At 40.5% G+C, this 25,700-nt stretch overlaps 2 protein-coding genes across 13 annotated transcripts in view; one reads left to right on the plus strand and one right to left on the minus strand.

The window, feature by feature from the left end:
• Positions 1-8,080, plus strand: part of DCLK2 (doublecortin like kinase 2) — a 201,068-nt gene extending 192,988 nt beyond the window's left edge. For 2 of the 5 annotated variants that reach the window (XR_004230353.1, XR_004230354.1), the window contains one exon: positions 472-580. Coding sequence is in view for 3 of the 5 variants with exons in the window: in XM_031943311.1 (XP_031799171.1) it covers positions 472-702 (231 nt within the window). In the remaining 2 variants the exon portion in view is untranslated. Of the gene's footprint in view, positions 1-471 lie in introns of all 5 variants that reach the window. The other 3 variants (XM_031943311.1, XM_023505945.2, XM_031943312.1) reach the window with 2 other exon arrangements.
• The window catches only part of LRBA (LPS responsive beige-like anchor protein), a 754,452-nt gene continuing 735,584 nt past the window's right edge, over positions 6,833-25,700 (minus strand). For 4 of the 8 annotated variants that reach the window (XM_012552173.3, XM_023505940.2, XM_031943309.1 and 1 more), the window contains 4 exons: positions 19,479-19,580; positions 17,810-18,006; positions 8,931-9,082; positions 6,833-8,319 (listed from right to left, as the gene is read on the minus strand). In XM_012552173.3, coding sequence (XP_012407627.1) covers positions 8,229-8,319; positions 8,931-9,082; positions 17,810-18,006; positions 19,479-19,580 — 542 coding nt within the window. In that variant the 3' untranslated portion in view covers positions 6,833-8,228. The remainder of the gene's footprint in view (positions 8,320-8,930; positions 9,083-17,809; positions 18,007-19,478; positions 19,581-25,700) is intronic. The other 4 variants (XM_031943307.1, XM_031943304.1, XM_031943305.1 and 1 more) reach the window with 1 other exon arrangement.

The following is a 25,700-nucleotide window of genomic DNA, read 5'->3' on the forward strand; positions in this document are numbered from 1 at the left end:
GGCAGGAGTTTCTGGTCTATCTTCCTCTGCCTTTTCTGAATTTTATCTTCTCATAAATTGTTCTCTTTGAGAAACAGTAGCAAGTTGGTGCTGGGAAAGACTAGAAGAAACATCCTCCAGTCCCACCTCCCCATTTTAAGGGGAAATGAGGCAGTTGAGGGCCAGAGAGCGGTATCCCAGACCAAGAAGAACTCGCCCTATTTGCTGAGCTTTACCCCTGGCTTAGGAGCCCGGATTCTCAGCAGCACGTTTGTTCTGAGCAGAATTTCGTCCCAAGGCCCGGTTCCTGAGGGAGGGGACCCGGAGGTTTCTCCCTTTGAGTTTCTGTTGGGGAACAAAGCCCGTGTCCTTTCTCCTGGGCTGCTCTTGCGTCTGGTGCATGCTCCGTGTGGTGGTTGGTACTTGCAACGGCGACACTTTAATGGGGGCGCCGGGTCTAACCTCGCTGTTCCTGTGCTGTTTTCCCAACAGAACACGGCTCTAGATAAAGAGGGTCAGATTTTCTGCAGCAAGCACTGTCAAGATGCCAGCCAAGCCAGGAGGGAGCAGACCTCTCCCCTTCCTTCTCCTGCCAAGGAGCCTCCCAAACCCGAGTCTGCAGAGCGCCATCCCTTTGCTTCTCCGGAGACCCCTGCCTCCCCCAGCCCTCGTGCAGCAGCCGGCGGTGACCACGCCGGGGCCTGGCGGCGCCTCCGTGACTGACGGGGCCGGACGGCCTGCGGCACGGGGGACGTTGGGAAGTCCAGTCTCTCCTCCCCCCTTCCCTCTCCCTGCCGCGGCCTTTTTTGTGACCAGGGGGAATCGCGGCCTGCTGTTGGGGAGTACTGTGGCTTGTGGGAAACTTGTGGAGCTCTGGCATCTGCCTTGCACATGCTGTGGGATGGACTCGGACAAACGCATTTTGAGCTTTTTTTAAAGATCCGATTTTCTGTTTAATGGGCACTTCGACCCTTTCCCCTTATCCCTTCCCATCAGCAGAACTCATGACTTTCTCAAGCACTAACTAATTGCATTTTTTAAATAGAAATCCTTTGGACAGACGAAGATATTTCCTTTCTTTGAACATAAAGAACTCTGCTAGACAAACATTTTTCTCTCACAGGAACAAAACCTTTTCATTTGCTTCTTAGCTCATTGGCACAGGCCGGTGTCTTGTCAGAGATGCATCAGTGTGGAAAAGGTAAGCACCAAGAGGGAGGAGAAATGTGGTCACTGGACCCCATCCTCCCAAATCTGGACCTGGAGAAGAAGTGCCAGTAACGAAAAACACTGATTACTTTTACTGCTCATGAAAACACTGGGTATTTATTTATTTGTTCGAGATTAGTGGGAAATGGCATTTCTTTCCTATACATTCTGAAGCTTTTCTTTTGCTCTCCTCTTCAAAAGTCACATTTCCCAGGCACTTTTAGAAAGAACAAATCAATATTTGGTGGCTCGACTATCTGGTGCCAGAGGATCTGGATCTGGGCTTGTTTGCCCTTCTACGGAAAGTAGACAGAGAAGATGGAGTTCAGTTGCCTGAAGGGGCCAGAAACGTCCCCTTCCATCCTCATGCTTCTGCTTCTTGTGCCCAGCAGATGCTGGCAAGGACCACTGAGATGAGGGACCTTGAACGTTCGTTCTGAAGCCTGATGCCCTCGGAGGAAGAGAGTGTGCCCTAGCTCGTGCGGGGAAAGGAGGCTTTTCCCTCCTATCTCCTCCTTTGCTCATTTCAGTAATGTCCCTAATCCACTGATTTGGTTTTACGCGCTCATCTTCCACAAGCAAGACCCATGGGATTCATTCTGGCTTGATATTCTAGAGTTTGCAGTACTAACAGACGTGCAATAAACTTTTTTTTTTTTTTTTTTTTTTTTTTTTTGATGAGAAAACAATTGTTAGTTGGAGGGAGGGAAGAGCCAAAGTCACTTCATTGCTCTGAAGACTCTTGGACCCATTACTTTATTTCTGTCAAGGTCTGCTTTGAGCCAGTTTGAGCAGAAAGCAGCACCTCTTTGGGCTGGGTCCAGCCTGGAGGAGGATATGGGGATGGCTCTAATCTTTAGGGATAACTAATGGAAGGAAAGAAGGCAGTCTTAGCCCTGTATCTGTGGGCCTTTCAAAGACATCCCGGACAGAAAAAGGTAGAATATAAATAGTAATGGAGTGAGGAACACTCATCCAAGTGTATGACCCAGATAGATTTAGAGAAAAGTGTGTGTGGTTGAAAGATTACAGTCTCATTTAGAAGTGACTAAGTTTGGAGAGGGCTGGATCATACTGAAAACCCAAATATGACCCTAAAACACGATCCATAAGCTCTTGACTGAGTCAGCTGAAGATAGGTTGTCACATATATGGGGAACAAGTGGTCTTAGCTGGTACTTGCATCACAAGTTTTGATACCGGTTTGCTTTGGGCCATTTATCCCATTGCTTTTTCCATTTCTGCAAAATGAAGATAAAACTTATTATTTGCTTTGTGCTAAAGGCTAGTTAGTAATCCGATAGAGAGGCGCTTTGTAGGGAAAGGGGAGAAACTACCTAAAATTAGCTTAGGGAAGCCAAACTAATAAGCTTGTTTCTTATTGGAATGGGGGATGCCCTAGACATATAGTATCCTGTTCTGAGCTTGCCATGTGACCAAATTTTTCATGCCATCCTTCTGATTGATGGGACAAAGTATGGCGTCATCCTGGCAAAGCCCACGAGGCTCTGTCCCTGCACCTGACTGTTTGACCTTGTTACTAATGATTTATTTGAAGACATGCAAAATCTGCTGATTAAATCTGTGGCTAATAGGAAGCTGGGTTGGATGGCAAATGAGTGCTTTATAAAGAGAGGCGGAAGGGTCTGTGCGGGCCATCTGGTTCGACCCCTTCCTTTTGCAGATGAAAAAACCAAGGGCCATGGAGGTTAAGTCCAGGTCACATGGATAGAAGTATCAGAGATTGGATTTGAAGATGACAATCAGGCTCCAAACTAATCTTGATAGACTGGAGTGATGGAGCCAGGCCAAGGTAAAATTTAATAAGGGAGGGGGACGGTTCGTGTATTACCTTACATTTAGTTTTATGAGAAATGTATAAAGATAGAATGAGGAGGAGTTAGGTTGGGTGATAGTTGTTTGTTTGTGTCAAGAATCAAGCAGTTGTAACATGTGATGTGGAAAAAAAAAGCCCCACGGCTAATCTTCGGTTCCATTAATTAGTCCTGTGGAGTTTGGGTTCAGTCCTGGCGCCACCTCGGAACGGGAGCCTTCGGGGGACCAGCCACCGGAAGAACGGCCTGGGGATGATTAATAAAGAGAAGTGCTGTGAAGGGGAAAACATGGTTGCTTCAGCTTTTTGTAGGAATTTCATGTTGAAAAGAATCACATTTGCTGGGTTTGGTCCAGAGCGTGGAGGCGGGTAAGGCAGCAGCAACAAGGAGGCAGATTTGGGCCTGATACAAGGAAGAACTGTCCCAGCTCCTTAGAATCGTACGGGAGAGGCCATCTACCAACGGGGGTCCTAAGGAAGAGTCTGGATGGGTGACCTTTTGTCCGAGATGCTCCCCAGGGGATTCCTGTGGGGGCAGGAGGTTGGACTGAATGACCTTTTAAGTGTCCTCCAACCCTTGAGATGTCAAGGCATTCAGAGCACACATCTGTTAATCACCCTTTGGTTCGTTATCTTGCAGAAAGAGTTCAGGATTTGAACCTGCGGCCTCTGTTCTCTGCTTAAGCCGGTTCCGGCGTGGCTTCCATAATTGCTGCGTTAGCGTGTTAGGGGTGTCTGCCACGGCAAAGCTCTGCAGTCCTCTCTTAGCTCATCCTCAGCCTTGGCACTATCTTGAGGTTACCAGGAAAGAAAAACCTGACGGGTGATAACTGGCTAACTGAGGGCCTTAATTACTGGGGAAATTCTCCTCGGATGGAAAGCAAACTTAGGGGAAGCAACAGGGGCAAAGTAGTTTTCCCACACTGGGTCTGGTTGGTTTGTTTGAAGTTTAATGATCAGACAGCTGTCGATACAGGGAAAGGAGGAAGGAAACGAAAAAGAAATCGGAACCCAAGGCAGCCGATTCTTCCTCATCTGCGTGTGAGGGAGGACTGACTATTCTGACAATTTGTTTTCTTTCAAGGAATAAAAACCCCACTGAAGATCTGATTTCTCATATTGTAGCCTCCAGCCCCAGCGATTTGATGGCATTTGCAGATGTAACCTCCTGATTTGTGGGGGAAATCCCTTCCCGCACCTTCTTCCTCCCAGACAGAAGAAACAGCCCAAATTTGTTCTTTCAGACTTGGGACTGAGTGCTCTTTTGGGCTCTTCCCTCTAATCTCAGTGGAGTTTGGGAGCTAATCCAGGGTCCCTAATAGTTCTGACCAGGATTTTGGACACTTACAAAAGCTGTCACATAATCAGCTTCAATCTTGCTGCAAGGAAAATTCAAAGGCTGATGTTTTTTCCTGTTCAAGGTACATTTTCCCTTCTGGGGCATTTCTATTTGATATTCCCCAAACTAATTTCTTCCTGTGCACCCGCCACCCACAAAGCACACACAACATGGAATGGAATAAATGCTATAAAATGAGGATCTTTGTAATCAAGTGCTAAACCATGGGGATGCTGTTGCTACTACTTGGAGAAGCGGCGCTGTATAGATCTAATGGGTATGGTTTTTAATGTGTTTAAATAGGTTAGTATAAGGATGTGCACATGTCCATCTTTTGGTGTGTTTGATGTCTGTAAGCATAGGTGGGTCTGCTATGATTCTCAATGATGTCCTTAAACTGCTCATAGAATGGGGCCGTTCTGTCTGGATCCAGGACCCCTTGGGCAGTATGGTGAAAGCTGTGGGCCCCTTTTTAAAATGATGTTTCTAAGTGCATAAAATAAAATATGTAGGATTACAAAGGAAAAAAATTTACATTGGAATAGAATTTTTTTCTCACCAAAGTTCATGGACCATTTCTAAAATCAATCCATGGCCTCCAGGTTAAGAAGTCCTAATGTTGCTACTACCCCACCCCACTGAGAATGCTAATTATAGATGGGAGCAAAGGAGTATGGTCATTTAAAGGGATAAAGGGCTGTCCAACCAAACTTATCTTTGCTGAATAGCAAAAAGTATCTAGTGAATAATCTCTACTCTGATTTCATATCCCTCTGGTTAGAAACTACTTTGATTTCCCAATTAAATGACTGTTCACTGAAGCAGATTGTGGTGATTCACCCTATCTTCTATTTGTATTCACTAGTATTCTTTTTTTATTAGAAAATCCAAAGTTGAAAGTTTTCTGGGAGGGCCACAGAACGGGAGACAGAGTTCTAATTCAGCTTATTACTCCATGTGGGCTTATTTTAAACATTACTCATGTGAATGGGTGTAATCTGGGGTCATAATGCACATGGTGTGTGATTACGTGGGCACCGAGCTTCCAAGATGGAAATATCATCTCTCACTTATTTACAGTGTCCTAAAGTTGAGTTGCATCTTATATACAAGCTGGCATAACTAGTATTTTTAATAAATAATCCCTAAGTTAGCATTCCTGTTGTCCTCAATGGGGAGCAAAATTTCTTTTTCCTGCATGGACCATCATGGAATTATATTCATACCAATCTTTGTGTAAGTGTCTGCCAAGTTTCCTTCGATACTTACTTTTTAAAATTTCATGGGTTCTCCCTGAAGAACTGGCTGTTCTTAAAATAGCAGAACTTCAGGATAGTAACACTTAAATGAAGATTAACATGATGATTAAAAAGAAAAAAATCTTACATTTCTCGATGCCATCCATTCCTTACCATCAAGCCCTTGGATTGCTGCCCCTGTTGACTCGGTCCTTCAGGCACCTGCCTCTTTCATCTTTAATCATAGTAGCACCTTTACCCAGTTTTTAAAATGTGTAAATTCTTGCTTACGTTGAATGGGTGAATGAATGAATTTTTGACATAAAGAATGGGCTCAAGTTGGATGAAAGAAGCAAATGGCAAATTCTTCTAACCCAGGGTTAGGGAACCTTTTTTTCTGTCCAGGGCCATTTGGATGTTGATAATGTCATTCGCAGGCCAAACAAAATCCAACTTAAAAACTCAAGCAGTGGCAGGTGGTCGTACCTAGCTTTCAGCTCATCGTCGCCTGTGGTTGCCACATGATTTTCCGCCCCTCTTATGGCCCACGGGCTAGATGTTTCCCACTCCTTTCTAAAACATGGTTCTAAATAGAAGTAGGTTTGCAGTGATATTAGTCATGCTATTTCTTTGAAGCGCAATTTTACTTGTGTAATAGCTTTCATAACTGTGGACTCAGATGTGAAAAAAGAATAAAGAAACCAAGATGGCCTTGATTATATTAAGGCTACTCTGTTTTACTAACTATACCTTAAGGTACTTTATATGTGCATAAAAAAAAAAAAGGTATTTGGCATGTAGTTACCTAGCATATCAAGCTCTTTTTGCTTCTACTGGCTTTTTAAATATAACCATGATATGGCGAGCGGAAATAATTTTCTAGTTAGTGGGAATTAGGTTGCTTGAGTTAATTCTGTAAAGGAATTTTATAAAGATATAAATAGTTTTGGAAAACAAGGATGCAAATGTCTTATTTGGAAATGAGCTTCTTAAGATTAGTCATTCGAAAATAAAATCAGGCATTATAGGATTCATTTAGGGAAATCTGTATCCTAGAGATATTTGTTCCTACTTAAGAAAATGTCAGAGTTTGGCTGTAGAGTTCCCTTAGTTCAATTGAACAAATATTTACGAAGCACCTACTATGTGCAGAGCCCTTTTAAAAGGCAATTACTTAAAGGTTTTCAAAGTGGCCACAGAGGTGGTGGAGGAGAAAAGACATCCTTTCCAATATTTCAATTACAAATTCTATTTTATTCAATTCTTCACTCAAATTGTTTTCTCATTCCAAATCTTTGCTTTAGAGAATAATTGATGTTTAGAAAAAATGAGCCCTACTTCAGTAGGCAACAAGAGAAATAGATATGGAATGTCAGTTTCCACTCAAAGATCACCACATACAAAGAAGTTATTTATGCAATACAGACTTACAAAACGATACAGTCCTTTTCACAAATATGTTCACAGAATTCTGCACAGCAATCTGGTAGAAAAGTAGAATCAATTATGCAACACTAAAATAACTTATTATTCCTTAGTATAAATCACGGTTCATTTCCTAAGGGGATGTAGAGAAAATTTAATGACATAGTTGAACTGGATGCAAATAGGAAGTAAAAAGTGTGTTGCCAAGTGCAGCACGGGAACGGATCACTCTGTGCTCTACAAGTAGGGAGAGGCTTCTGTTCTAAAAGGTGGGAAGGAGGGGATAGAAAAGCAGCTTGCAAACCTGGAGCTTCTGCACAGGGAGGAGGAAGAGGCTTGACCCTGGTCGGCCTCGGTGCTTTCACAGTCAAAAACAGCAGAAGTGTGCTTTGGTACCTGCGCTGAATTCCAAAGTAGAAGAGATTGCTTGGACATGCCCGTCCTCCCGGGTTGGTGTGCTCTAAGAAATTTTGGGTAAAAATGAGGAGGCTGCCAGGCCTGCTACACATCCCACAATGACCTCAAGTCAGAGTTCAACTTCTTGCTCTCGACCACGTGGCAGAACAACAGCTTTTAAAAGCCACCCCCCGAAACCCAATTGTCTAGGCCTAGAAACATGCTTGAGTATCAATGGAAATGATTCATTGTCAAATTTTAAATTACAATTACCATAATTTAAACATCACTATTTAAATTCCAGAGACTTCAGTGCTTGAGAGAAACAATCATTTGGATAATAACAAGACACAAAGTCTCTAGCACAGGTAGCACAGATTAAAATCCCCATACCCCAGCATTATAATCCATTTCCCCACTGTTAAAATCATATTTTTCAAGATTACTGATAAAGCTTTAAAAGGGGAAATGCGTTTCTTCATAATAAAGTCTATAATAGTGACTTAACTCACTTTATTGTTTTCTTTCTATAATGGGTGAAAATAGACTTCTAATTATGACTAAAAATATAGATTTCTGTAACTAGAGAACCCAGCAGCCAGTTTTCTGCTTCTCTGCCCTTCCCCCCCAAAAGTCAAGCAAAGTCTACAAAAATAGCAATTAAATTTAAAAAATAGTTTGCCGTATGAGCAAATTTAAGTTACATTCAGGTAGGATAGCTATTTAGAAGAGAATGACGCTATGGCAGGACGTTGCTTTCCGGGTCTGACGTCTCGTCCCCGGCGCTAGCTCAATCTGGTTTGCATCTTCAATATCGTGTTTGGTATTCATGATGCCATCGGTTAAAGTCATTGTAGAAAAGCACGATGCTCCCGGACGCCATGCCGGTCATGATGCACCTGGGGAGAGTACAAACGCAGAGTCAGGCTCTGACTCCACCAGGGCTTTCTGGCTCTGTTTCCTGGGTCCTTGGGCCCCAAGTCACCATTTGGCCCCCGGTCACAGGAGTGGTAGTAAGGGAAAGGCCTTCGGAGAGCCCGTGGCAATGATTTGCTCAGAGCTGGGGAAGAGCAGGGTTCCTTTGCCATCCAGCTAGGAAGGAACGGCTAAGGGCAGCAGAATCGAGGAGTCTGCCAAACTCTAAAAAAAAGCCCCCTTCGTCCCGGGTCTCGGCTTTCCTTTGGACACACGGTCTGGTTTCATTGGATGGGACAGAGGAAGAGCCATCACGAGTTGATGCTACAAAAGCTAATGAAACAAACTGAAGCCACCGAAAGGCAGGTTCACAGCAAGGCCGTCTGTTTCATGGCTGCCGCTGCCTCCTCCCAAAGGGCTCAGCCTCCCACTAGAGCTGGGACCCGACCAACAAAGAAAGCTCCCTCCACTTGGCGTGTGGGTCTTTGGACACCAGACACTGGCCTGACCTCGCCCAAAATTGGACAGTGTGACACTTCGGCTCCTGAGAATTAGTCTAACAGGAATGCTTATTACTATGTACAATTTTTTTTACCTTTGATCATAAGATAGAGCCATGGACCGAATCCCAGCGTCACAGCCCGGGTAAGCAAAGAGTTGTTTGAGGTCGCACACCTGCCACACCATGACGACCCCGTTGTCTCCTCCTGTGAGCAGATACTGGCCATCTCGGCTCAGCTGCATTGCCTGAGGGGACACAATGACATCAGTGTTATGAATATAAATATATTAAATATTACTCATCTTATCATCAAATCGATAATATATTGATATTATCTATATTCTATATATCTCTATTCTGGGTGTTACTGGGGGCTAAGCACTTTACAAATACTATCTGATCCTCACAACATCTCCAAGATCTTTGCTGTTTTCCCTATTTTACAGGTAAGAAAACTGACAGCAGAGGTCGACCCAAGGTCATAGAGCAAGTAATGTCCACAGCCAGATTTAAACTCAGGTCTTCCTCACTCCCAGTCTGATGCTCTATCGGCTGAGCTACCTAATTAGTTGCCTCATAGGATTAACATCTATAAAACCTAGTCTGCCAGGGAATTTATAATACTAGATTTGAAGATTCCTTAGAAACCATCTAGTCTGACTTTTTTTCTTTTCAACTGATGAGGAAATTAAAAGAGGCAGAAGGCCAATCACTTTACTTCCACCACTTTTAATTTCCTCAAGATTAGGGGGAGCCTAGTAAATCTATGATGAGGTTTTAAGAAGGTTTTGCAAAAGTCCACAATTCATAAGGATATTTGTCTTCTAGAACTTTCACGCCTCTTATTTTAAAATCAGAAACGGAGAAGCAGGATTCAGTGTTCTAGATGTGCTTTTTCCCCTAAGAATGGTGCTCGACATTGTTTTTGGAAATCAAGATCTCAAGTGGAAGCGATAGGTTCTGAGAAGCAAAGACAGATTAAACAGTAAGAATGTTCCTCAAGGAGCGTATGCTCTCCTGGGACGATACAGACACAGTAAGTAAACAAGGAAACCAGATGAGGGCTGTCTGCTTGGCTCGGGGCCGATAAGGCTTGAAGTCAGGAGGACCTGACAGTCACTAGCCGAGCGGTCCTGGGCACATCTTGATCCACTGGAGCAGGAGATGGCAGATCACTCCCGCCGCCGCCAAGAAAAGCCCGTGGACAGTATGGGCGCTGACAACGGCACCTCCCTTAGGCTGCCGGGACCACGTGAATCACTGCAGAACCGTTTCAATCCGCAGCATCAGGAGGAGTTAGACGTGACTAAACGACAACAGATAAGACAGTCTTGGGAGGGAGCATCCTGTCAGCGTAGGCTGGCTGGCGAAGGGTCAGGAAAGGGGGTGTCGGAGCTAGGCCCTGAAGGAAGCCGGGGGAGAGGAGGAGAGAGGACGAGCATCTCGGGTAAGAGGTGTGCTGGAGCATGGAATGATGAGGTCAGGAAATGGCTAAAATCCAGTTTGTACTTGACTGTGATAATGGGCAATCAGATCGTGGTTAGCTTTAAATGCCAGGCAAGGGAATATGAGTTTTATCCTTGAGGCAACAGGGAAGCCTTAAAGATTCTGGGAAAGAATACGAAGACCAATAGGAAAGCTACTGTGACAATCCAGGCAAGAGGTGATGAGGGCCTGAACTAAGTAACAAACAGCCTTATGAATGGAGAGAGAGGAGCGTGGAGTGGTTGGGACAGAGGTGCCAAAATAAAAAGTCTAACTAAAAAGAGGGAGGGAAGAGAGGAAAGTCATTTTGGACATATTCAAGATGGGGGATTGGAGTATTTAGGGGGGAGATGGATTAGAGCTGGATATACAGATGAGTCATGTGCTTAGAGATACTTAGAAGAGGGTCGGTTAACAAAGAGAGTCCACAGAAAGAAGAGAGCCCACCCAAGATGAGCCCTGAGCAAAAGGCCACGAGGGCCAAACTGGAGAGAAATGGGAGCTCCCCGGAAAGGGGCTGACAAGAAAGGAAGTGGGGCAGGGAGAGTCCAGATTGTAGGCTGGGTGATCTTTGGAGATCGTCTAGTCTACCCCCAATTTTTACAAATGAGGAATATTAAGTGACCTAAAAAAAGGTCACCTAAAAAGTAACCTAAGTTTACAAAAGTAATAATTGACAGAAAAGGATGGGAATTTTGAGTTTGGCTGGTTTTTATTTGTCTTTTTCCACTCTGAGTACACGGAATCTGACTGAAATGAAAACAATAATAATTTCTTGAGAAAGAATATCAAAGACAAGGAGAAGGTTTTAAGGATGTTCTTTATCAAAGGCTGGTGCAAAAGAAGAGAAATTAAAGGGAAAAAATAAGCTGTTTTCTCAGCTCTGACTGGAGAAGGATGCTAATTTTAATGTAGCTTTTCAAACAGGCTTATGAGCTGACTGTCTCCCAGACTTATTTGCCTAGTTGAGGGCCTGAAACTGACCTCATAGCAGGATCTTAAAGTTTCCTCTTCTGAAAAAAACTCTAAGCTGAAATCCCAGAGTATTTCTTAAGAGTGGGGCTTTATTCCTTATTCCTGCTTGGAAAAGTTCAAAGGCCTAAGTTGATGCCAGAGCTCTGAATGCTGCCCCCAACCTGAGCCTGCTTCTTATCTAGGTTGGGTAGCCATGTAAAATAACAGATCATATAATAATACCGCGTTCTCCCCCTCCCCCTTCTCCCTACTCCCTTCAAAGCCATCCGTTCTAATGCTAACAGGCCAGCAAAAAAGCATCCCAGAGTTGGTGGTATTTGCACATCCTGAGGAGGGATGAGAAACTGCACTCCTGATGGAGAGCTGTAAATCTGAGGCTCCAGTTAAACACATCATTTCTGGAAATATGAAAAAAACCGCCCCCCCCCTCCTTTGGGGTATATAATATCTGAGACTATGAGCTTTACTCTGGTTAGAAGAAAGAAAACGGGGCATCTTACAATCTGCCCTTTGAAGAAACTAAATTTAATATGATGAGGAACTGATAGGGTTTTTTTTTTTTTTTTAATATTGAAACATTCTTAAAAATTCTACTACAAATAACAGGTGAAGGACTGCTAGATACAGTATATCCAATAACCATCTCTCTTAAACAAAATGCAAATATTAAAGTTTTTTTCATTAGAAATAAAATAAATTATCCTTTTCTTTCATCTTGCAAATGACAATCTCCTGAGGCTCTTTGGAAAATGCAGTGAGGACCATGACAAATAATTATTTGCTACACTTATAAAATTCTGCTGATGAAAATCCATTAACCTTCTGGTTGTGGTTCACTTGAGTTTTATACTTGGGGCTTTTTATTAGAGAAATGCCATATTAAAAGGTAAATTAAAACCATTAATCTTTAACCCTTTGATCTGATATCTAAGCATCTTAGTGATACTGGTCAAATAAAAGGATTTTCAAGACAATAAGTTTCTCCATATTATTTGTGTTAGTTATATTGCTTGTGAAGGAGGGGAAAAATACTTGTTAGGGTGTTTTTGTTTTGTTTTTTTAAAAACCCATCGCAGTTTCTTTGATCGTTGAACACGTCTGCTTGGGTATTTCAAAGTGTGAGAGACTAAGATGTGGCAGCGTAAGGGTCAAGGATTCTACCCCAAATGAGCAACTGATATTGTACTCGCAGCTTACCCAACATGGCCAATTCAGAATTTTAAGTGGTTCCCAGTATAGTTTTGCCCAGAGAAAACCCGGGCACTTGGGATAAATATAATAACTAGTCTGGTTCTCAAGAAGGCACTGCTGCTTCTAATGGGGAGCTGTCACCGTGATGGCTGTGGCAGTCTGCTGGGGACTTCCATGTTTCAAAACATGGTCTCAGGAAAGAAAAATAAACGAGTCCCTGTGAGTGAAATAGTGGATAGCCTCTGTTTTGGATAAAACAACTTTCCTGATCTGTACAGGCTGCCTCCTTAAATTTAAGTTATTCATTAAGACATCTAAACATCGCACAGTTGATGTACTGTGATATGCTATTAACCAAAGTGACATGGAGCAATACAGCATTTAAAATAAAAACAGGTGGGAAGCACTGATTAGCCCAGCTTCCCCGGGGTATGTTTGCAAGCCCCACTCTCTGAGAAAGGAATTGAGTTCCCAGCTCATGACTAATTTGCTTCCTTGGTCCCCAGTCTGTGGCCATACATGGGAAGGGGTCTGAGAACTTTGCTCGGGGATTCAGGGCACTGCATACAAACATAGTGGCTCATTTCCTTCCTTCCCTAATTTCCCCCAGGCAGTGAACAGTGAAAGTGTCAGTCTCCAGGGCAGGTAAAGCTCATTTTAAACACTGTGACTTTAATCACACAGTTGCCACTTGCAGGTTAGTATGATAAAGTGCAGAAGCTTTCCGAAAAAAGCCATGAATTGTTTAAGCTTAAAATCCGATGGGAAATGCCCGAGATGGGGAAATACAGGCTGCAGGGAGGAAAGGAGAGAGGGAGAGAAAGGTAGGTGCCCAGCAGACCCTTGCTGTTGCCAGTGGCACCTTCATCAGGCTGGTGGTACCAACTGAAACACTCCAGAAATTGTTTCAGTCAGCAAGGGATTTTGAGAGATTTTTTCAGATTTATCAACTCAGCTGACAACATAATCGCAACTGAAAGTGACAGATTATCGACATTATGATTGTAAAGTTAGGAAAACCCTCTGATGTGTACTTGCTTTAAATGAAGTACTATAGAAAGGTAGAAAAAATAATAGAGAAGAGAGTATCTGGTAAACTGGGCCTCTGGAGCAGAGAGAAGTAAGAGGAAGAGAACTATGGAATAAAATGGAGAAGAGAAAGAAGAAGCAATAATTCTGCCTCTACTCCTGGGACCGTTTTCTTACCTCTCTGAGTCCCTACTTTCTTTCTTCCCCAAATTTATTATTACCTCTCTCTCCCAAATACCACAGTAGACCTAAGCGTCCGAATCCTGTGAATGGATTACAGATTTTTTGAGTTGGAAAGACCCTTCCTTAGTAGCTTTTAACTCCCATACATTTCCTGCCTCCCCCCCCCCCCCCCCCCATACCATCTACACCACTCCTGACCAATGATCATTCAGCCTCTGCTTAAAGATATCCAGATACCCTGTGAGGGGGAACTTCCAATGCCGTCCATTCTACTTTTGGACAGCTTAAATTGACCAAGTTTTTTTCCTGACATCAAGCGTAATGTTGCTCCTTTAACTTGCACTCAGGGGCCCACCAGAAACTTGGGATTAGGTAGCAAAGTGGATAGAGCATCAGACTCAGGAAGACATAAGTTTCATTTTGTCTCAAATGTTTACTAGCTGTGATGATTCTGGCAAGTCACTGCCTCTGTTTCCTCATCTGTAAAACAGGGATAAAAATAGGGATTCCCCTTCCAGATTGCTGAAAACAAAATGAGATAATACAGCTAAAATGGATGACAAATCTGAAATGCTACATATATGTCAGATGATACTGTTATTCCCTCTTGCATGTGACAGTCCTTCAAGTACTCGAAGACAGCTACTGTATCCCCACAGTTTTCTCCAGGGCTTAAAAAAAACTCCAGTTTTTTTCAATTGATCTTCATATGGCATGTGTTTAAGATCCTTCAGCATCTCATTTACTCTCCGGTTTCTCAATGTCATTTCTCTGCTGGCATCCTGAATTAACCACAACACTGCAGATATGTTCTGACTAGGGTGGAATACAATCGCCTCCTTACTCTTAGAAACAACATTCTCCTTAGGCATGGAGTCAGAAGCCTGGATTTTAAATCTAGCCTCTGACTAAGGCCTCTGGGCAGGTGACTGCACTTCTTTGTACTTTAGTTTTATCATGTGGAAGAGGAGAGATTTGGGCCGGCTGGTCAGTATGGTCCCAGCCATCTTGTAATCTATAATCCTATGGCCTAGACTTTTTTTTTTTGGTTGAGCACATCATTAACTCCTAATGCATTTGCATTCCAAAGCTGATAATATTGTCTCTGATATAGAATATTTCTAACTTCAGGAATAACAACTACCACAAAGAGTGAAAATGCTAAAACTTACTCTACAAAGTTTCAGAAATAATCTTTTGTCTCTGTTAGAGGGCAAAGATTATATTGTCACACAACTGATAATACTGATTCTGCAATAAACTCTAACAATGGACTAGAGTTCAAGTTGGGATATGATGAGACACGTACAGAACAGTATTGTGGGATCTCACCTATAATTTGAGAATAAGGAAGAACCTTGAAAAAACAAGTGTCTTAAAATACTGTTGTGGATCCTTTCACATCACACATTTACACATTTACATGTACATCACATATCTGGGGAATATATTCTGGACTAGGGAGAGTGATCTCTTCAGCTCCAAATGATATCAATCAACATAGTTATACAAATGATTCCCAAAATTACTTGCATGACCCGCACCTCTCTCCATTCATTCATCATCATTGGTACCTATGAGACACTTCACTGATTGTTCTAGACTAAGAACTCATACTTAGTATGAACAAACCAGAACTCATCATCTTCCCCTCAAATTTTAACCATTTCCTGGATCTCTACCATCCTTCTAGTGCTTTAATAACCTCAGAGTTATCTTCTTATTTTTTCCTTCATATCTCCATCCTGTCATCCAGTCCCTTTTCTTCACTCACATTGTGAGTGCATCATACAGATGCCCTCATCACATCTCATCTGGACCATTCTAATATTCCCCTAATTGGTTTCTTTTCCTTCTTCCATCCTGTGCTCTACCACTAAACTGATTTTCAAGAAAACATATCTGACCATAACACCACAACATGGCCAAGGAGCTTCAGGGACTTATTGCCTACACAATAAGACAAAATCTCATGCAATGAGCCTTTACCAAGTGACTCCTATATAAATGGGCCAGGCACGCAAAGACAGAATCGAAACAGTTCCTGTTCCCAAAGAGCTCATGTTTCATCTGGAAGAACAATACTACATCTACTAAGTGCTCACCCATATAAAGGACCTTTCTGGAGCAGGTTCCTGGTGACCAGAAGGATGGGAGCCCAGCATTCCCGGGATGGGGGACAGTGGTGGAAACACTAGGAGATGGCAGTGTTATATGTGAAGGCGCAAGCTGTCCAGTGTGACTGGATCACAACGTGTGGGAACCGGGGGGAAAAACCCTAAGACAATGGGAAGTTGTAAATGCCAAAGAGAACCTTCTATCCACTCCTAAAGACAGTTAGGCCTTCGTGGAGTTGAGTGAGTAGGAGATATGGCCAGAAAAATGCCCTTTGCAGTTGAGCAGGCGATACAGGGATGCCAAAGGAAAAGCAACTGTGGTGGGCAGGGTGAGAGGCCTGGAGGCCCCGGACTCTGTCCCTGTCGTGACGGTGGGAGTGGGGAGAAGGCAGCTACAGGACATGCAGTGAGGACAGAAATGAGTTTTAGAAATGGAGTTGATCTGACGGAGGACAATCCTGGGTCACTGGTGGTACTCTTAATGACTGGGAAGACAAGGTTTGGGGAGAATATAATGAATTCAGTTTTGGACATGTGGAAATTGAGTTGACTGTGGGCCATTCAGTTCAAGGTATCCAAAAGGCAACTGGCGATGTGGAACTGTAGCTTGGGCCTAGCTGAATATGTGGAGAGATCGTTTGTATAGAGAAGATAATCAAACCCAAGTGAACCGATGAATTCCAAGTGACAGAATGTAGAAGGTAAAGCCAAAAGGACCAAAAGGAGACTCTTGAGGGACATAGTCAGCAAGTGTGACATGAAGAACCAGGACAGATAAGTATGTCACAACCCAAACAGGAAAAGGTGACCAACAATGGCAGATGTGACAGAGAGATCAAAAAGTTTGAGGAATGGGAAAAGGCCATATTAGACAAAGTCAGAAACCAGACTGCAGACAGTTCAGAAGAGAGAAGAAAAGTGGTGGAACCAAGTAGAGACAGTCACAAAAGAGAGGAAAGATATTGATTGATGGATTGGATAATGGAAGAGACTTAAAATCATAAAGACTATAAACTCGGAGACTATTTTCTGAGTCCAAGTATGAAATGTGAACTTCAGTGGTAGCTAAGTGAAGAGGAGGGGGGAATAGATTTGAGATCTCTTGTGCTGCTATGCAGCGACTCTGCTGACACATTGAAAACTCTCCACAACTGGCTACCATGGAGTTTTTTTCACTGATTTCACCTGGCTCTCGCTTACTCCACGAGCCATCCTGGTCTGTTCATGAGGTTCCACTTCCTTTGCCCAGCCCATGCCCTGCAATTCCTTGCTCCTTTCAAGATTCAGCTTATTCATCATCTCCTTTCTTGAATCCCCCCCCCCCCACCTTGGGTTGTTGATATTTAACATTTTAGTCATTTTACAATATTTTTAATGTACATTTCTGTGTTTTTCCCAGATAAATTTAAGTCCTCTACAACTGAGGGCAGTTCCTGATGCACAAGTGCTTAATAAATGCTTTTAAATTAAAATTTTAAAATTAAATCTTTATTCTTTTTTTTTTTTTGATAAAGCAAATTTCCAGAATCAAATTATACCTGTTATTTCCCATAATATGGGAACTTTAATCTTTCCTCTCTTTTGTTCACTTTTAAAAGCCTGTTTCACTAGTTTCATTACTTAATGACTTTTCACCACTTTTTGCTAATTTGGAAAAATAATCAAGATACTTTACCTACAGAAATCTGGGGCTCAGAATCTCAGAACAATCCAAAATCATTTCACAACTCTGTAAGTAAATCTAGGTGCTGAAGCTCCATGTCTACTTGTAGGAAATGATCTTGGATACAAAGAATTCCCTGCAATTGATGCAGTTAACACAGCCGACACTCATACCGTGGTCTCTAGGAGTCTAGACCTAAAGCACAACTACCTAACTCTTTTACTTTTGAATAATCCCAGAACTTTCAAGCTTCTCCCCTCCTTGCTTATTTGAAAAGCACTTGTATAGAACACCTGGGGGCTAGTGAAAAAAATACTCGGAGCACTCACCCTGATATTGTCATCTGTTTCCATGGTGGCCTGAAGTTTTCCATTCACACTGAATATACAGAAGACACCATTTTCATAGTATATGACACAGTGACCCTCTCTTGAAGCCTGGATGAGTTTTGGTTTCAAACAGTTTTCAGGGCCCTCCAGAGTTCTTAACAAGTCTCCATTCATAGAATGTATGAGACATGGTCCTTCTGAAGAAAGAAGGGAAATAAAAAAAGCATGAATGATCTCTCACAACAGCCTGCCAACAGAATGTTAATAATTTCTTTCCAAAAAAAAGGACAGGTAATAAGGGAGACTGCTTAGATTTATTTAAAATGTGATTAAAATCATTTAGAGTAGAAGTGAACAGAATGACAAAGGATATTTCTTATAAAATTAGAGTTCTGCTACTCTTGCATACTCAAAACAATTTTCTGAAATAGGCCTTTGATGTGATCTTTCAGCAAAATTAAGTTACATTTTTCTTTTGAATGCAGCCAAAATTTAAACCAAGACTCATTTGAATCTTGAGATTCACATTTAAAGTTTCATAGTACAGCTTTAGAAGACTATAAATTATATATATTAAAACAAAACAAAAAACTATTATCATTTTATAACTAAATTATTTTGTGAAACTCTTGTGTCAGAGTCCTTTTAGGAGTATCTTAGACTTTAGTGAAACACTCTATCCACTGTGCAACATAGCTACCCTGATGCTATGTAGACAATAGCAAAAAAAAATATTTTTTGCCCCTAGAGAGAAAAGTGGATACAGATGGTTGCTTGTTATTCTGATATTTTACTGAGTCAACTGTAATAAGAATAACAATTATTTTTGTCCCCCCACCAAATTTTTTTTGGTAGTAAAAAGCATGTATCATGAAAACGGTGTTGTCCCTATCTTTTGCCTTAAGTAAAATAAAGCCTATAAATTTTTAATTTCCTCAATCAGAAGTAACTAATTTGCTAAGTCTGATATACAATCTAACTTCATTCCCATATAGACTAAGAACTTTTGCTTCCTTGGAATGCATTAAATGATTAGCGCTTAGAAATAAGGTGGGGAAATACCTGATAGCCATACTACTTCTACCCATCAATAAGGACAGCACTTCATAGTTATGAACTATGGGCTCATTTTACTCACAAACCCCTAAATGGTTAATAAATGATTCTGAAAACCACCCAGCTGGGCCAGACTATTTCATCTGAGGACATGGTTAAGCTGATTACTTCAAAGGCTAGCCTTTTCAGCAACTCATTTGAAGAGAAAGAAAACTGACTTGTAATTCTTGTAATAGGTAACTTAACTCTCTAGTAGAAAAAGTAACAAAGTGAAAGTTGTGAAATTTATGTTTCTAAGTTTTTGTATTGACTTTAGATATAACACAACACCTTGGATCAAGAGAGTGATTGCACTGAGGTATTTAAATAAACGTAAGCTTATCTTTCTACTCCTATTACCAAACTAGTCTTGGTAGATGGCTACTAGCACAGGCCTGGGCACAGCCACAAGTTATTTGCCACAGCCGTTCCCAGGAAATCCAGGGGCATACAATAGAAATAAAAGTGTTGCTCCTTGTGTCTCCTCAGAGAAATGGGAAAAATTCATGTGGACGAAATCACTAAAACCCATAAAGGAACAGATACTGGGCGCATAACCATTGAGCAAACTTACCTTTAGAACCACTTATTACTAAGCCAAGTTCAGCACAAACAGTAGCACAAGTGATCTCATAGTCATGGCCAGTCAGAATAACTCGGGGAGTGGTCATTTCACCTTAATGGGAAAAAAACAAATTGATTAAAATTCATTGTTGCTTAAATTCACATTTCAGAAAATTATTTTGAGTTTACAGCAGTAGAACTATTGAAATTTTGTTAAAATTGACTTTTGTTTATGAAGAAATGATTATTTTTTAAAATCTATTATTCAATTCCAGCTGTTTGCATTTGCTTCTTCACTGAATAGCTCAATAAAATTAAATTACACTAGTTCAAAGGCACACAACAAAATACCCAATTTCATGTTTCACCCATACTCAAAATCATGATTTTATGAACTAGATCTTTCTTAATCTCAAATAATCTGTGCCACTGGACTTTTTCCTGGATTACCAACAAATAATTGTTGAAAGCTTAAATGTACTGGTCATAAGACTAATATGTACTAGCCATAATACATAGGTGCTAAATAACACCCTGCAAGAACCAACATTCTTAAATAAAGTAATAAATATTCATAGTTCAGATGAAAAGCACTTTCTGAAAGGCATTAAAAACAAGCCTCTTGATAAGGCAACATGACTATAAGCCTCTGATTCTAAAATTCTGTCAGTTATTTCTCAATATATTTCAGAGTAAGCCCTAGCCTTTCTATCTGATGCCTCAGCTGGGCAAGAAATCTGCTGCTGCTGACTTTCAACCTCAACTAAACTGCTGGATGGTTCCTTCTAGGTTTGCTTCCTCCTTCCCCCTGCCTTTTTTTTTTTTTTTTTAACTTTCCATTCTACAGAGAGTACAACGCCATTAATGAGTTACTTACAAAAGGAAAATAAGTTGCCAACAAGATAAAGTCTTGCTATAAATTATTTTGAGCCATATTCTAGAAACCCAGTGGGCTGGTAAAATGTAGAGAAGTAAAAGGTGTGAGGTAGCAGGAGATATTGGAGAATTTTTGCACATCTTTTTACAGGACAAAAAATAAAAATACATATCTGCCCCAGTTAATTTTTATGTGTTATCTGTCACTGAGATGGAATCCAAATCTATAAGGGCTCATTGTGCAAATAAAAGCAAAGGGCCATCAAAAAGATGCTTGGTAATTAAGTCATCTTATCTAGGCAATAGTCCAACAAAAGGATAGTCAACATATCCTTAATAAAGTAGTGAAAGACTAAGTGGATTTTGAGAGTTCCCTCCAAAACTAAGGTTCCCATCATTCTATATACTCTGTGCTCAGAAAATGACATGTTAAAAGAGAGTAGTCCTTTCTACCTTTATATTCCAGGGTATAAGGCAAAAAAAAAAAAAAAAAAAAGCTCTATACAAATGAGTCAATATACAACAGGATAAATTCTAAATTCTTGGATTCCTTGATTTTAAAGGCCATATTACACATCAAAGGTAAACTTAATAGTAATCAGCAAGGGCAGAATAAAGAATAAAAAAAATCAGAATAAAGGGTTTGAAGCTGCTCTGAGACTTTGAAGTTCCATCTCCATATACATAGTTGGAAAAAGAAGAATCTATCACTTGGAGCAGGGGCATCCCAAATGAAGCATGTCAGGGGATCCAATATAGAGGCCTTCAGGAAGGGGCTGAACAATGACTTGTGGAAAAGATGGTTGGTCAAGTAGAGATGATACTAGATGGCCCTTAGGTTCCCTTCTAATTCTGAAGATATGATTCTGACACTGCAGAACTAATTTAGCTTTTTCCTTCCTTCCAATTGTTCTGCAAACCAGCATCAGAGAAATATTTTGTAAACCAGTTTATGATCACAAGTCTTAAATCTATTTAAATCCTATCAAACTATCATCTAGATGTGGTCTGCTTTCAATTCTGAAACATTTTAGAAAAGACAATGAATGGTAAACTGAGCGGCAGGGAGGATGAGTGGGTGGGGAACTAAAATGGCAAAAGGCCTGAAATTCATGCCAAATGAGGTTAAAGGAGAAGAAATATTTGGATTGGAAAAGAGAAAAGCTTTGAAGGATTAGGATGTAGAAGAGGGTTTAAGATTAGATTCCTGTTTGGCTTCAGAGGACAGAATCAGGAGCAATGGGTAGATATAGCTTTGAGGCAGATTTAAATTTGCTATGAAAAATTTGCCCAGAGATTTTTGGCCCTTGGGAAGGAAATACCCTCTTCCTAAGAGATTTTAAGCCAAGCAGACAGTAGATGACTACTTGTTGGCTACACTGTGGCAATGGGGGTATTGAAATAGATGGCCAGTGGAGTCCATGTTAACTATAAAATTGTGTGATTTTATGAACTGAGTTTTGAAAATTTAAATTTTATTTTTAAAAATTACAAGCATTTTGTTTCTTTCCTACTTCCCAATCCTATTCCCACTGTAGGAAGGGGGAAAATACTTGTAACAAAGTCAAGCAAAAAAAAAAAAAAAAAGAAAAGAAAATTTGTCCATCAGTTCTCTAGAATCATGACTGATTATTATATGATCAGAGTTAAGTGGGAATTATTCCTTTACACAAAGCTGCTGTTATAGTATACACTGTTTTCTTGGTTCTACTCACTTCACTATGCATCAGTTCATACAAGTCTTCCTAGGTTTCTTTTCCCTTTTTTCCCCCCTAGGTTTCTTTGAAACATCTCTTTGTCATTTGTTATGATCTTGTGAACTTTTAAAAATGGGCTCTTCCTTTTTCACTTCTCCTCTCTTCTTTCCAAGTAACTTTTTTCTGCTTCCTCTACTCACTAAAATTCAATTCGACAAATATTCATGAAGGACCTACTATTTGCGGGACCCTTGTTAAAGCACTGGGAATACAAAGACAAAAATCATAGAAACAAAAAAAATTTAGAGCTAGAAAAGAACTTAAAAGTCCTTAAATTTAATTCCCTGAAATTTCCACATCTGATGAAACTGGATCCAAGGTGCTGAGTGGCTTGCCTAAGCTAATTCCGAATCAGAACTAGTTTCAAACACATCACACAGGCCTCACTCGGCTGAGGGAACTTCAGTCTTCTTTGGCCAACTTATTACCACTCTAAGGGTTAGAATAGTTTCATGGCAGAGAATTTAGATATTTTGTCTATCTTCAGTGTAGCAGAACACTGACCTCAATTCTAAAGCTAGGGTGTATCCATAGCTAATTTACACCCTGTCTACAGTTATATTTAGAATGGTGCTCTAAATTCCGTAGTGTTTTACTCCGTAGTGTTATACGCAAAAGTCTGATTGCAATGCATTGGTGGGAGGTGAAAGAAGGGTGGTGCTAGAGTAAAGCATAAGCTAAAAAACTGAAGTAGCCCTGCAAACATTAAGGAATGATTTTGGTACTTCTGGGGTAAGAGCCAAGACAAACTCACACTGTACCAAGTTCAATACCCTATTAACTATATGTTCTATATAACATGGCTCCAGTTTAATGCTCTCTACATTAAATAATACTCGGCAAACCATTTTATTTCTCTCCTAGTGTTTGGTAACAAGGGCCAAGATAACATTCCAGGAGAAGAAAGGGAGAAGACGCAAGGAATTTGCTGACTTTCATTTGATTCAAGTTTTCAAACTTCATAGAAAGCTTCAGCTGAGCTTCCTTGAACCATAAAACAATAAAAAAAAAAAAAAAAAAGGAGTTAATCTACAAAATACAAGGAACTATTAGAAGAGAAATTGGTGCAATTAATTATATATACCAGATTCAAGTTCTCTTACCTCCCAAAGAGAGATGAGTATGCTTCCATTATTTTATCTGTAAAAATTACTTTATACTTTACTCCTTGCCTCCTGAGTTTCCTCCTATTTATCCCATGTTCATTCCATTCCATGAAAAAAAGAATGTTGTTTTTGAAATTACTGTCTAGTTTTATCAGTTGGTAGCCTTTTATCAAGAGTAAAAATCATTGCATTCTAAGGGATATATTTCTGATGTGATTATCTCTTCTTGTTCTCATAAATCACTATTTTATGGGGGTAGTTGAATGAAAAAGGATTTTTGTGCCAGGTTTTCTTTGTAGAAAGCCAAAATTTTATGGGGAAAAGTTGATGGTGAATGTAAACATTCTAATTATGGGTTAAAGACAACACAGTACAGATGGATGAAAATGAATGAAAAGGAAATACTTGGCTTTATCACCTCACGTAAACATGGCAATGAATAAAATAAAAAGAATGATTTCTTTAAAATACCCATGTTAATGCAGTATCTGTAGTTTTTTATGACAGTATTTCTTGCTGTAGAACTCCAAGACATTATTTTTAGCTTCTGATTTTAAAAAAAAAAAAAAGTAGCCTTGCGATTTCATCAGTATGAAGAGTTTCTAATAATAAACCTCCTCTACCTGTACAGATCAGCACGTCCTTTGCAATCAATAGTCTTGGGGAGATGTCTAGAATCCTGAGAAATTAAATAACTAAGAAGTTAAATAAACTTGACCACTATCACACCAACGTGTGGGAGAGGTGGATCTGAACTTAGGTTTTTTGGATACTGTGGCCACCTCGCCATGCGCTACCCAGCTTCTCCCTCACGTTTCTTTGTCTTTTAAAAAGAGATTGTTTTTGTTAAATGTAATTTTGTGAACAAGAAAATTACAAAGTAACACTGTTTCTTGCAATAAAGCAAGATTGAAGAAATTCTCATAGTTTATCATTTATAGTTAAATATAAGTGGATAAAAACCATAAGCAATGTTTTAGTAAACTTGTGATCACGGCTTGGTAAACATGCCGTGGTAAGACTTCAAGAGGTGGTATGAGTGAAGGGAAAGATAGTTCTTTAGAATGACCTTTACTATTTATGCTGTTGTTCACCAAAATAACTTCTTATAATAAACTCTAACTCTAAATTCCAATTCTTCACACCTAGCCTTCTTTTCCAACATATTACTACATGATACCCCCTTTTGGGAGCAGGTACAAAAAATGTTTTTCAGAGGACATGGTTTAGTCTCTTTGCTTGGTATAAAGTAAATTTTTATTTTTTTTTTTCAAATCTAGTATTCTTTACTCATATTTCCGATCATCAAGCACCAGGATAAAAGTAAATATTGTATATTTCTAGGACTCAAAACTGTGAAACCTCACCAGACACTCTTAGATCCAAACTGGAACTAAAATGAAATTGTGAAAGGGCAAAGGAGATAATCAGAAGGCTTTAAAAAAAGCAGATTGTGCATATGGCCCTCAGAAATTTCAACCCCACCCCCAACTTAACAATCCAAACTGTTAAGTATGACCCTGAAGTTCAGCACAACATAAATGATAACCCCCAGAAGGCAAAGAAGTCAAATCATGAGTTTGCGTGTTGAAGTTCCAAAGTCTAGTAACATTATTAACACTGCATCGTAAAATTCCCAAAGTAACATTATAGCAGGAATCCACCTTCCTAACTCTGCTATTCTCAATTATTTCTATTCATCACTGGCAGTTATATTTAGAAACTCATGTCGTTGAAATAAGATGATACCAGTCATATTTTTTTCCCCTTCAAAGGAAATTAAAACAATCATTGTCTCCCCCTGAGACAATGTTTTTAGTACAGAAAGGGGAGATGGGGGAAGCACAAATCTTCTCAAAAACGTCAAGTTGATTCTTTTGATAAAAATTTTCCACTTTTATGGGACACAAATCTTTACCTCTTTTTCTGAGACGGTAAGGTCTACTTAAAAGCTGATTGTAAAGCATAATAGAACTCTTTTAAGAAAGCTTTTAAAGTGATACAGCTGCAAAAAAAAAAAAAAAAAAAAAAAAAAAAAAGACATGGCTTTCAATACAGCAAAGAGAAAATTTTATTTTGTTCTAGTTTAAGGAAAGCACTTCAGCTCCCTCCTCCTTTTTATAAGGAAAAAAAAGCCCGGGTGGGAGACAGACTTTTAGAGTGCTTTTGAAAAGCAGGAGAAAGGACTTCAAAGGAGAGGAGGCCTTTGTCCTTCCAGCAGGTTTACGAGCACTGATGCAAATCCCAACTAAAGGCTGAAAAGAATACTCAGCGCATCTTGATGGAGATCCTTAAAGGAAGATGAACAAGTCAAATGAGATTAAAGATAGTCCAAATCCTGCCCTTAATACCAGGACACAAGAGACGTCCAGATGTGCTTTTCTCAGCCCAGGAGCCCCCAGCCTGCCACAGCCTTGCCCACTGCCAGCACCCTTCGCCACCCTCCCGGGCTGGGAAGCTCTGGTGATAGCCCTGCTTTTCTGAGTGCTGATG

This window comes from Sarcophilus harrisii, chromosome 6 (genome assembly GCF_902635505.1).
Source record: "Sarcophilus harrisii chromosome 6, mSarHar1.11, whole genome shotgun sequence".
Lineage (NCBI taxonomy): Eukaryota > Metazoa > Chordata > Mammalia > Dasyuromorphia > Dasyuridae > Sarcophilus > Sarcophilus harrisii.